At 37.6% G+C, this 12,332-nt stretch overlaps 1 protein-coding gene across 1 annotated transcript in view; it reads right to left on the bottom strand.

Moving 5' to 3' along the window:
• LOC103508467 (ras-specific guanine nucleotide-releasing factor 2-like) overlaps window positions 1-5,937 on the bottom strand; it is a 70,167-nt gene extending 64,230 nt beyond the window's left edge. Inside the window, exons 1-3 of the mRNA XM_026823077.1 lie at window positions 5,908-5,937; window positions 5,507-5,710; window positions 4,911-5,014 (exon numbers count right to left, since the gene is read on the bottom strand). Of these exons, the coding sequence (XP_026678878.1) occupies window positions 4,911-5,014; window positions 5,507-5,710; window positions 5,908-5,937 (338 nt within the window). The remainder of the gene's footprint in view (window positions 1-4,910; window positions 5,015-5,506; window positions 5,711-5,907) is intronic.
• Window positions 5,938-12,332: the final 6,395 nt, after the last annotated feature.

The following is a 12,332-nucleotide window of genomic DNA, read 5'->3' as shown; positions in this document are numbered from 1 at the left end:
CACTTTGAACGGTCAATTCTGAATCTATGAAACTCATGTAATTAAAATTTATAAAATCAATTTTTCTATAGAGGTAAAATGTGTAATACCCAGCTGACTGCCCCTTCCTCTTAGAGAGCTCTTTTACTTTTTCAAATTTATTGTTGAAAAAAAAAAAGTGAAATAGGGTAATATAAAAAAAGGTTGCTTTCCATAACAAGCGACAAACAAGGAAGAAAATTGGTTCATCCCTCTCACTCCCTCACTGTTTTTTTTTAATGACAACAATGGTTTTTAAGTTTTTATAACAATTTCTTATAACTTTAAACCTTTCTCTCTCTCTCTCCTCTCTATCTCTCTCTCTCTCTCTCTCTCCTCTCTCTTTCCTTTCCTCTCCCCCTCTTTCTATCTCTTCTTCTCTCCCTGCTTTTCTTCCTTTCTCCCCTGCTCTCCCTCCGTAACCACTCCTTCTCTCTCTCCTCATCCCTCCTTTACATCTCTGTTTTCGCTTTGCTTTGTTCTTTATTCTTGCTCTTAATACAAGACCTAGCCTATAGTTCATCACAGATCAATGTGACAGCAATAGTCATCAACTCAAAATGAAGGAACCATCAGATTGCAGGAAATCCTTACCATTGTTGCAATTGGAGGTAAAGGGTATTTTTGATTAAACTCTCTCCTTTAAAATGAAGAGGTTAGCTCAAGTCAGAGGAATTCCAGAACAGGTAATGTTTGGATATCGCCTTACCTGAACTTTTGTTTCACTTGTCGAGAGGAAGTACTGTGCAATATATCTTCCCCTTTTAAGATTCCTACCATTTGCAACATGGGACATGTTTGGCAACAATGCTAATTTTTTTTGCTGTCACATGTGATCGGACACACTATATAAGCTAGAGTTGAGGAAGGGTATAGCGTGGCCTGCCTTGTAAAGAGCTAAGTCAGTTTCTATTCTCACCCCAGGCCGAACTTATCCTAATAAAAGTTAATTCTTGAAACGGCTGGTTTTCATAGACGGAATTGTTAACTGCTAAGGTCTTATTGTCCCGAAAGCGAAAAGAAACAGACAAGGACAATATAGAGAAAGTAAGTCCGTTTCAGGAACGAACTTATCCGGCAAAGATAAAATTCGCGCCCGGGCGGGGAACTGGGCGCTTACAAGGCAGACTACGACGCTTCAAATTTAGAACTTGTCTGGCGTACCTACCTGTTTAAATTTATGGGTAAAGAAAAGTTGATAAAGAACGCACCAATTTTTCTTTTTTTTTTTTTCTTTTTTTCTAAAGATGATGGTTTACTGCCGTCTTTATTTCGTAGGCATATGAAACAACTGCTACATTAGACGATGTGGCACTTGTGTCGTGAGCATGCCCCATCCCGTAGTATTTCTCTCATCAGATGGGTCCGAGAGATGACCACTACTTCCCATTTAGGTGCTGGGTCCAACACTAGAACACAAAAGAACCGGTTGAAATATTGCAAGATTTGTTTCAAGAGTTTTCAAACTCACGCAACATGAAAATAAAATTATCTTCCTTACAACCCCTCTATATGAATACCAATTTAATGAATATTTGAATAAACAGCGAAATATCACAACTTGTCACACCAGTACATACGAGAAAGATTCCTAGATAACTACCTATCAGTCGTTAATTTCATAGTATGGTTTACGTCTCAGAGTTAGCACGCGTACCATACCTGTCCTAACTACTAGGCACTGTTTGTTTACTAGTGCGAGCGATTATATTACCTAACAAATAGAAAACGTATAGACATTCTAGAATCTTAATCGCGTTAAAAAACTAAAAATCGAAAAACACCAAAGAGCTTATAAACGAATATAGCTAAGTATTAGCCTACTATAGCGGATGCAGAGATATAGAATGGAGATCTCGATGAAACCTATCGGCTTCAGAAGGTTCCCACACTACGTCTTTCACTATTACATATCTAGGGATCCCTCAACTAGCTACATACTATAGGTAATATGAAAAAGATTTCTAACTAGTCCACTGTTATTGACAAAGTATTTCTTCCGTAAGTGACGAATCTGCAAGGTATTACGTTTTAGGGTCAACCTGAAGTTCTGACTAATAAAAAAAGTGATTTTTCCCCGGTTCCGAACGTTATCTAAGTGTATGTACGTTTTTGTAACGTGGTATACAAAACATCTCGAGAACTGTTTTGTATTTGTTGTAGGTAGAGGGTAATAAAATTGTAGTTGTAAGGTATAAGTATTCCAAGAATGCAGACTGTTTTGTAATTGCATAAAGTAATAATAGAAAGTCGTGTGATGTTTCAAACCCAGATTTTTTTTTTTACTTTTTTTTATTTTTGGAGAACACTTTTTTACTTAAACTCACAGGAAAAAGTTTCATTGCCGTCTAAATAATGGAACAAATTAGGACCCAAACTCTTTTCACTTGCGCCCTTTTTTTTACGAAGTTTTTCTTGAAAGTATAATTATGGTCTCATGAAAATTGAAATTGTTTGGGAGAGAGAGAGAGAGGGAGGGGAGAGAGAGAGAGAAGGGGGGCAAGAAAACTTTTAAAGAAACTTCATGAAATTCCGTCATCGGCAATCAAAAAAAAAAAAAAGTCTTAAAAAAAAAAAAAAAAAAAAAAAAAACTTGAGCCTTAATTGAACGTTCTGTTCTGTTAATTAATTAAGTATTATTATTATTATTATTTTTTACCTTGGAAATTTTTAAGCAGGTACCTACTTTCATTTTATTAAATTATGAAAAAGACTTTGAAAGGTTTTATGATCATTATATTAAATATTATCATTATCAATATTATCATTATTTTCTTTTATTTTTAATACCTATGATATTAAACTCTCGACTCTGGAACATTCTAATTTTGTACAAATAAAACGTGTTCATGATGCTGACTGGGTACGTAGGTACGTATTGTCCTTTTGGCCCAATTCTTTTTTTTTTCTATAATGCGCTTTAACTCTGGAACACCAGGTCATTCGCGATTTAAAAATAGAAAGTAAAAAAAAAAAAAAAATCTATTTTTTAATTGGGTGTTTGGGTGACAAGCAAAAAAATAATAGTAAAAACAAAATAAAATGAGAAAAATCCCAGGAAAAGGCAAGGAATGAAATTCAGATAGTAAATACCCAATTTATTATGATGATCGCAATGTTTGGATCTCTCCAACAGATTTCCAAAAAATATGATCATTATAGGTGTCAATTTGACCTATGAAATTCACGGAAAAAATATCTGAAATCATTTCTGTTCTAAATGGTTTCATTCATACAAAGGTGAAACCTTTAAACCTTTTTCTATTGTTTTATGTTGCATTTTTTTTCCTCTTATAGGTATTTTTACAAAAGAATGTCTTGGTATGTCGGTAAGACCCAAGAGAAGGGATTAATATTTGGTTACTTTTATGTTTCGCATCCTGTCATTAACGCGAACCTTTTTTAATGACCTTGTTCTCATGTGAGACAAAAAAGACAAAATCTTGGGTTATTTAGTTGTATTTTTCCTTATAGCCTTTTCCCCTCAACCGGATGTTATCGGCCGGTTTTTTTGGGACCTCCTCTTGGGGGAAGCCTTTGAATGTCATTGGTGGATACCCCACCCGATGACAGATCTTCGGCCGCTTTTTCCACCGAAGACCTTTTCTTAAAAGCTAGAGTTCGAATCTCTAGTCAGTTCTCCTCATAGTTCAAAGGGAGTCTCATCAAGTTCTCATCCTAATATAAACAGAATCTCATCGAGAGCGACCAAGTCTCTCAAACCCCCAAAAGTTCTCTTCGTAATTCTAGTAGAGTCTTCTCCGTTTCAAATTCTAAGTCTATTTCAAATTAAAACATAAACTCTCAACGATCTTAAGTTGTTAAGTTCCACTCTTAAGTATTTGTATTAAAATAAAAAAATATACAGTCAACTTTCTCTCCAAGTTGTTTGTTCTTTAAAGTTATAAACAATTAAAAAGTAAATTAACCACCCCAAAATTTAGGGTTGTTATTTCTCCATCAATCGAGCAATCCGAAACACTCGATATTCTCAATACCTAGTTAAAATGGTTCATGGGCAAAAAAAAATCTATTTTTAAATTGGGTGTTTGGGTGACAAGCAAAAAAATAATAGTAAAAACAAAATAAAATGAGGAAAATCCCAGGAAAAGGCAAGGAATGAAATTCAGATAATAAATACCCAATTTATTATGATGATCTCGATGTTTGGATCTCTCCAAACAGATTTCCAAAAAATATTATGATCATTAAGATGTCATAAATTTGACCTATGAAATTCACGGAAAAATATCTGAAATCATTTCCGTTCTAGATGGTTTCATTCATACAAAGGTGAAACCTTTTTCTATTGTTTTAAGTTGCATTTTTTTTTCCTCATATATTTTTACAAAAGAATGTCTTGGTAGGTCGGTAAGACCCAAGAGAAGGGATTAATATGTTTCTTTTCTTCACTGTTTATTTTTTTTTCTCGCCTCTTTCTTTTCCCCACCTGTTTCTCTTCCTCACCTGTTTTTTTTCTCATCTGTTTATTTTTATCACCTGTTTCTTTTCCTCTCACCTGTTTATTTTTTTCTCATCTGTTTCTCTTCCCCACCTGTTTTTTTTTTCCTCACCTGTTTCTTTTTTCTCACCTGTTTTTTCCCTACACCTGTTTTTTTTTTTTCCTCACCTGTTTCTTTTTTCTCACCTGTTTTTTCCCTACACCTGTTTTTTTTTTTTCCTCACCTGTTTCTTTTTTCTCACCTGTTTTTTCCCTACACCTGTTTTTTTTTTTTCCTCACCTGTTTCTTTTTTCTCACCTGTTTTTTCCCTACACCTGTTTTTTTTTTTTCCTCACCTGTTTCTTTTTTCTCACCTGTTTTTTCTCTACACCTGTTTATTTTTTTTTTTCTCACCTGTCTTTTTTCTCACCTGTTTATTTTTTCCCTCACCTGTTTCTTTTCCTCATACTCTCCGCGTGTGGACTCTTGATATACTGTTCCACAATTTGCTTCCACCTCCTCCGACATAGCCATCCTCGGAAGAAGCTTTGCACCTGAAAGTTGAAAAATATGGAGAAAGTGAAGGTAAGTATCCAAACATGGAAAACGTTCTCCCCGGGCGGAAATCGAACCAGAGACCTAACCTTATAAGGCAGACATGCTACCTTGTACCCTCCAATCAATCTAGCAATAATGCTTATACCCTCCAACTCCAAAGGCTGGGACAATAAGGGACATTCAAGGCTTGCATTCTTGAAAATGAAAGGAAGTAAAATTTGTATGAACGCCGTAAAACTATTTGTGTATGCAATGTGCAATTTACTGTGAATATAGTGGAGATGTCTCATTCACGCTTACCTAACGTAGCGTAGGTTTAAACTCTTTAAACCTACCTACTTTGTAAGAAGGTGGACTGAATAGGAACTTACCTTTCATGGCTGGCTGGCTTATACTATAAGCCTTATAGCATCAAAGGAAGTAAAGTTCGTATGAATGCCTTAAAACTATTTGCATATGCAATGTGCAATGAACTTTGGATCAATTACCTTTTTGATCTTCTTGAGCTCCGCCGTTTCTTCGGGCCCCGTCTGTCCTGCGCTTTCATCCGTTGAATTTGCCGCCGTAAACGATCCCCCTTGACCACCACTGAAAGGGCCGCCTGTGTCCGACACGAACCCGTTGGCGCCACCTCCGGCCGGTTTGGCCTTTGTGGAGGCCGCCGGGCGCCATTCGCGTTTGAGTTGGAAGAGCTGAAACAGAAGGGTCACTTAGGGACGATAATAGGGGCAACTTAGGGACGGTGCTAGCAAGACATCAGATTTTTTTTCTTTCTTTTTTTTCAAACAGGTTTTTCTTGACATCAGAATTGTTTTTCAAAGAGGTTTGATAGAGGGAACTGTAACAACTTAGGTCTAAACGTCCCGGACTCGAGGAGAGAAGGAAAGACAGCTTTGGCATCAGAAAATTGAAGTCTCATTTTAATACTCAATAAATAAGCCTGGCAGTTCAAAGATTCAAAGAGGATAATTATACATAGGTAGGTATTGCTTTTATAATGAGAGCATTACCTTTAATAATAGTAGGTCTCTACCATATAATTATAAGAGGTGGTTTATTTATAATCATAGCATCTATTTCAGTCTTCTTTTTGTCAAAAGCTTATAATGGAAATTGTGTACAAGAAAGAAAAGAAAACCAAGAAAAAATCTCCTTAATATTACATTTTACTCGGTACCTGCCTACCTAGGTACTAAGATGTTTTCTTTCCTCTTTCAATTTATTTTACACCAGAGAAAGACGTCTCTTTTTTTTTCATTCTTTACTGGTCTATATTCGGTCTTCTTTCTTTATGAGCTTGAGAAAAAAGAAGAAGATGAAGGAAGAGGGAAGAGGAGGAGGATGAAGAAGAGGAGAAAGAAGAGAAGGAGAAGAAAAGAAAATTGGATACACAACCTTGAGAGGGGATTGTAGATGCACCTCCGGCCGGTTTGGCCTTTGTGGAGGCCGCTGGGCGCCATTCGCGTTTGAGTTGGAAGAGCTGAAACAGAAGGGTCACTTAGGGCCGATAATAGGGGCAACTTAGGGACGGTGCTAGCAAGACATCAGATTTTTTTTCTTTCTTTTTTTTTCAAACAGGTTTTTCTTGACATCAGAATTGTTTTTCAAAGAGGTTTGATAGAGGGAACTGGAACAACTTAGGTCTAAACGTCCCGGACTCGAGGAGAGAAGGAAAGACAGCTTAGGCATCAGAAAATTGAAGTCTCATTTTAATACTCAATAAATAAGCCTGGCAGTTCAAAGATTCTAAGAGGATAATTATACATAGGTAGGTATTGCTTTTATAATGGGAGCATTACCTTTAATAATAGTAGGTCTCTACCATATAATTATAAGAGGTGGTTTATTTATAATCATAGCATCTATTCCAGTCTTCTTTTCGTCAAAAGCTTAAAATGAGAATTGTGTACAAGAAAGAAAAGAAAAGCAAGAAGAAAAAATCTCCTTAATATTACATTTAACTCGATACCTGCCTACCTAGGCACTAAGATGTTTTCATTCCTCTTTCAATTTATTTTACACCAGAGAAAGACGTCTCTCTCTTTTTTTCATTCTTTACTGGTCTATACTTATTCGGTCTTCTTTCTTTTTGAGCTTAAGAAAAAAGATGAAGATGAAGGAAGAGGGAAGAGGAGGAGGATGAAGAAGAGGAGAAATAAGAGAAGGAGAAGAAAAGAAAATTGGATACACAACCTCGAGAGGGGATTGTAGATTGTGTTAATGGATACTTTTCAGGAAGAGGGTATTCCCAAGACAGTTTGCTGTCGGAAAAAGCCCGAAAAAGGCTGGAAAATCGCAGCAAATGGACTGAAGGAAAACAGACATAATCGCCTTGGGAGTTACCTTTTTTTCATCTTTAGGATAGTTATTGTATTCAATCCCATTTTTTTTATTTTATTTATAATAAAAAGTTGATTTTTAGAGTTGGTGGTTTTTATATTGAAGGAACAAATAGACCCCTCCGTAGGCCTTCTTTCTGAGTCCGTTTTACAGGTCACTAAACCTCTAGTCTACATCGAGACCACACTGTAATTTTATTCTGAGCTTGTTTTACTTTGTGAAATATACTCAAGACAGGGTGGAATCATTTTGTGTTCAAATTTCTACTTTCGTGTTGAGATTTTGTATTTAAAAAATATAAATGCAGTTTCTTTGTGTTATTATATCACAACTTTGGTGCTCACTGCAGCATTGTAGGATTTTTCCCAATATCTCGATAATCCTAACATCCAATGTTTACCTACCATGCTGGCACCGGTCGCTATGCGCATTTATATGTCATAGCTACTGCTATGGTCTTATCGTCCCGAAATCGAAGAGAGAAGGAAGACAGGATAGGAGAAAGCCAGCCGTTCCGAGAGCGAACCTTATCCCATCAGGATAAAATCCGCCCGGGCGGGAATCGAACCCGCGGCCTAGCGCTTACAAGGCAGACGCCCAACCAACTAAGCTAACTAGGCTGGCCTCTGAGCTTGTTTTACGTTGTGAAATATACTCAAGACAGGGTTGAACCATTTTGTGTTCAAATTTCTACTTTCGTGTTGAGATTTTGTATTTAAAAAATGTAAATGCAGTTTCTTTGTGTTATTATATCACAACTTTGGTGCTCACTGCAGCATTGTAGGATTTTTCCCAATATCTCAATAATCCTAACATCCAATGTTTACCTACCATGCTGGCACCGGTCGCTATGCGCATTTATATGTCATAGCTAGATACTCATTTTCCTCACGAGGCTGAGTGGGCCCCGCAACATCCAGTCACGGAATCAATCATTTGCATGATACAAATTTCTTGACCCCGCCGGGAATCGAACCCGGGTCTCCCGCGTGCAAGGCGAGTGCAGTGACCACTACGCCATAGGAGCTGACACTACGCCATAGGAGCTGACAATGTCCCGATTTAAAAGGAAAATGGAGTTTTGTCCCGATTTAAAAGGTGTTGAATTCTCTTTGAGAACGCCACACCGCGCCGTGAAAGTTGTTCGCCACAAAACCATAAGACCTCTTTAGAGAAAAGACGATAAAGAGGAGTATGAGAAAGAGATGGAAAAGGAAGAAGAGGAAAAAGATTACGAGAAAGAGGAAAAGCGTGAATAGAAACCAGGATTAGTAGAAAGAAAAGGGGAAGGGACGGAGAAGGATAGGGGAAAAGGGAAAAAATCCAAAGTGTAGCTTACTAGAGAGATAAGTAGGAGGGATTGAAAAGGGGAGGAAGGGAGGGGAAAGAACGCTGGTAAGGGATTGAAATTTGACCCAGGACCCAGGTGTGGGAATTATAAGTGCTCAAAGTAGGGTAAGTAGGGTGAAAAGAAAGAGATGAAATTCAGATGAGAAAGATGAGGAGTGGAGAGGGAAGAAAAGATAGACGAAGAAAGGGTGAGAGATTGGAAAGAGAATATGAAAATGAGATGGGACAAAAAGAGAGAGACAAAAAAAGAATAGGTGAGAGAGATGTGAAGAGAGGGTGGGAGAGAGAGCGAGAAAGAGAGAGAGAAGGAGGGAGCTTACTAGAGAGATAAGTAGGAGGGATTGAAAAGGGGAGGAAGGGAGGGGAAAGAACGCTGGTAAGGGATTGAAATTTGACCCAGGTGTGGGAATTATAAGTGCTCAAAGTAGGGTAAGTAGGGTGAAAAGAAAAAGATGATATTCAGATGGGAAAGATGAGGAGTGGAGAGGGAAGAAAAGATAGACGAAGAAAGGAAGAGAGATTGGAAAGAGAATATGAAAATGAGATGGGACAAAAAGAGAGAGACAAAAAAAGACTAGGTGAGAGAGATGTGAAGAGAGGGTGGGAGAGAGAGCGAGAAAGAGAGAGAGAAGGAGGGAGGGAAGGGAAAAATACGTAAGTGAGGGAGGAAGGAGAGAAAGAGGAAAGAGATAAAGGAAGAGGTAGAGAGAGAAAGAGAGGTAAGAAGGAGAGAGAAACCGAGATAGAAAGAGGGAAAAAAACCTCCCTCTTTGGGAAGGAAATCTCCCAAAGAGGAGGGAAAAGAAACAGAAAGGGAGAAAAAGGAAGGGGAAGATTAATTTCTAAGAGAAAGAGGAAAGAGATAAAGGAAGAGTTAGAGAGAGAAAGAGAGGTAAGAAGGAGAGAGAAACCGAGATAGAAAGAGGGAAAAAACCTCCCTCTTTGGGAAGGAAATTTCCCAAAGAGGAGGGAAAAGAAACAGAAAGGGAGAAAAAGGAAGGGGAAGATTAATTTCTACGTATTAGTATCAGCAGATATCTAATCTACCACCAGTATCGTTATTTATGTCTCCTTAGAGATTATGCAAGCATTTTCTAGATCGGGAATGATGAAAAAAAAAAGATTACATAATCTAACTTTGAAAAAATTGGATTAAAAAAAGTTTTTGAATATTAAACTCGATATAAAAATGTTAGAAGCTTCATGTTGTTTTTTTGTAGTGTTGCTTCAAAAGGCAAGAGAGAGAGAGAAAGAGAGAGAGAGAAATGGAGAAAGAGAGAGAGAGGAAGGGAGTTAAAAGGCCTGGGAAAAAAAAAAAAAAAAACAAAACAAAACAAAAAACAAACAAACAAAAAAACAAAGTTAGAAACTTTCTGCTTCCTGGAAGGTACTCGTATTCGTATCTATGTAAATGAATTTCAAGTGTTAACACGACAGTGAACGAACGAATAAAGTTAATAACTTTGTGACGCATCAATGTTGAAAGAACGAGCCAGCCTAGTTAGCTTGGTTGATAGTGCGTCTGCCTTGTAAGCGCTAGTTTCGTAGAAGCTTGCTTACTTACATAACACATTGTCTAAGGCTGTTTGCCCCTACATTAAGCCTCAGAGTGGGGTTTTTGTGTATGTAGTATGTTGTAAGTGTTAGGTAGTGGGTTTGATTCCCACTAGGGTAAAACCCCCAATCGCCGACACCTGTTGTAATCGTGGACACCCTACTCGTATTTCTTTAATAATAAGAAATCTGCGTGGTCTACACGTGATCAAATCTATGCACTAGGATCTCCTCACCCTCCTCTATCTTTTTCACAACATTACGATTGAATAAAGAAAGAAAAAAAAAATTGAAAAATCCTAACTCAGGGGCGGGATTAATGCCTAGGGCATTCTCTTCCATCCAACCCCTATTCTCACACGCCAATAAATAAATGAAATTCCTACCTACCTAATAATAAACAAATACCTATTTATAGGTACTAAAAAAAATCTTCTTACAAGAATGGACCCCAGATGGGGGAAATAAGCTAATAACCCACCTGTTCAAAAATAAGAAACACGTTAAAAACCCACGTGTTTCTTTTCTTCACCTGTTTATTTTTTTTCTCGCCTCTTTCTTTTCCCCACCTGTTTCTCTTCCTCACCTGTTTCTTTTCCTCACCTGTTTTTTTTTCTCATCTGTTTATTTTTATCACCTGTTTCTTTTCCTCTCACCTGTTTATTTTTTTCTCATCTGTTTCTCTTCCCCACCTGTTTTTTTTTTCCTCACCTGTTTCTTTTTTCTCACCTGTTTTTTCCCTACACCTGTTTATTTTTTTTCCTCACCTGTTTCTTTTTTCTCACCTGTTTTTTCCCTACACCTGTTTCTCACCTGTTTATTTTTTTCTCATCTGTTTCTCTTCCCCACCTGTTTTTTTTTTCCTCACCTGTTTCTTTTTTCTCACCTGTTTTTTCTCTACACCTGTTTATTTTTTTTTTTCTCACCTGTCTTTTTTCTCACCTGTTTATTTTTTCCCTCACCTGTTTCTTTTCCTCATACTCTCCGCGTGTGGACTCTTGATATACTGTTCCACAATTTGCTTCCACCTCCTCCGACATAGCCATCCTCGGAAGAAGCTTTGCACCTGAAAGTTGAAAAATATGGAGAAAGTGAAGGTAAGTGACATAGCCATCCTCGGAAGAAGCTTTGCACCTGAAAGTTGAAAAATATGGAGAAAGTGAAGGTAAGCAGCATCCAAACATGGAAAACGTTCTCCCCGGGCGGGAATCGAACCAGAGACCTGGCGCTTATAAGGCAGGCATGCTACCTTGTACCCTCCAATCAATCTAGCAATAATGCTTATAAAGCAGCATCCAAACATGGAAAACGTTCTCCCCGGGCGGAAATCGAACCAGAGACCTAACCTTATAAGGCAGACATGCTACCTTGTACCTTCCAATCAATCTAGCAATAATGCTTATACCCTCCAACAAAAATTTGTATGAACGCCGTAAAACTATTTGTGTATGCAATGTGCAATTTACTGTGAATATAGTGGAGATGTCTCATTCACGCTTACCTAACGTAGCGTAGGTTTAAACTCTTTAAACCTACCTACTTTGTAAGAAGGTGAACTGAATAGGAACTTACCTTTCATGGCTGGCTGGCTTATACTATAAGCCTTATAGAGTTCAGCCGACATCGATCGATGGCCGGTCGAATATGTGTGGACACACCTTAAAATTAACATTCAAAGTGGAACTCTCACCTCCGTTCTTAGTTTCTTGTTCTCCGTGGCGAGCTCTCTCTCTCTCTCTCTCTCTCTCTCTCTCTCTCTCTCTCTCTCTCTCTCTCTCTCTCTCTCTCGCTCGCTCTCTCTCTCCCTCCCTCTCTCTTCTCTCTTTGTATAAAAATTGAAATTACCTCCTCGTGTACATGAAGTACATAGACACATGTATTGTATGTCTATGTAGATAAGTTCCACGTATTTACGCCTATGTACACATTATTACGATTATGGAATCCATACAATATTACTGTATTAGACAAAAAAAAAAGAAGATCATTGCTTGCAGAGGGAGATATTTTGAGTTTAAAGACACTTTTACTGTTAATTAGATTCATATTAGATACCCAAAATAGATAATT

Source organism: Diaphorina citri, unplaced genomic scaffold (assembly GCF_000475195.1).
Source record: "Diaphorina citri unplaced genomic scaffold, Diaci psyllid genome assembly version 1.1 scaffold402, whole genome shotgun sequence".
NCBI lineage: Eukaryota > Metazoa > Arthropoda > Insecta > Hemiptera > Psyllidae > Diaphorina > Diaphorina citri.
The sequence above is the reverse complement of the archived record's forward strand: the minus strand, read 5'-3'. Positions and strand labels throughout refer to the sequence as shown.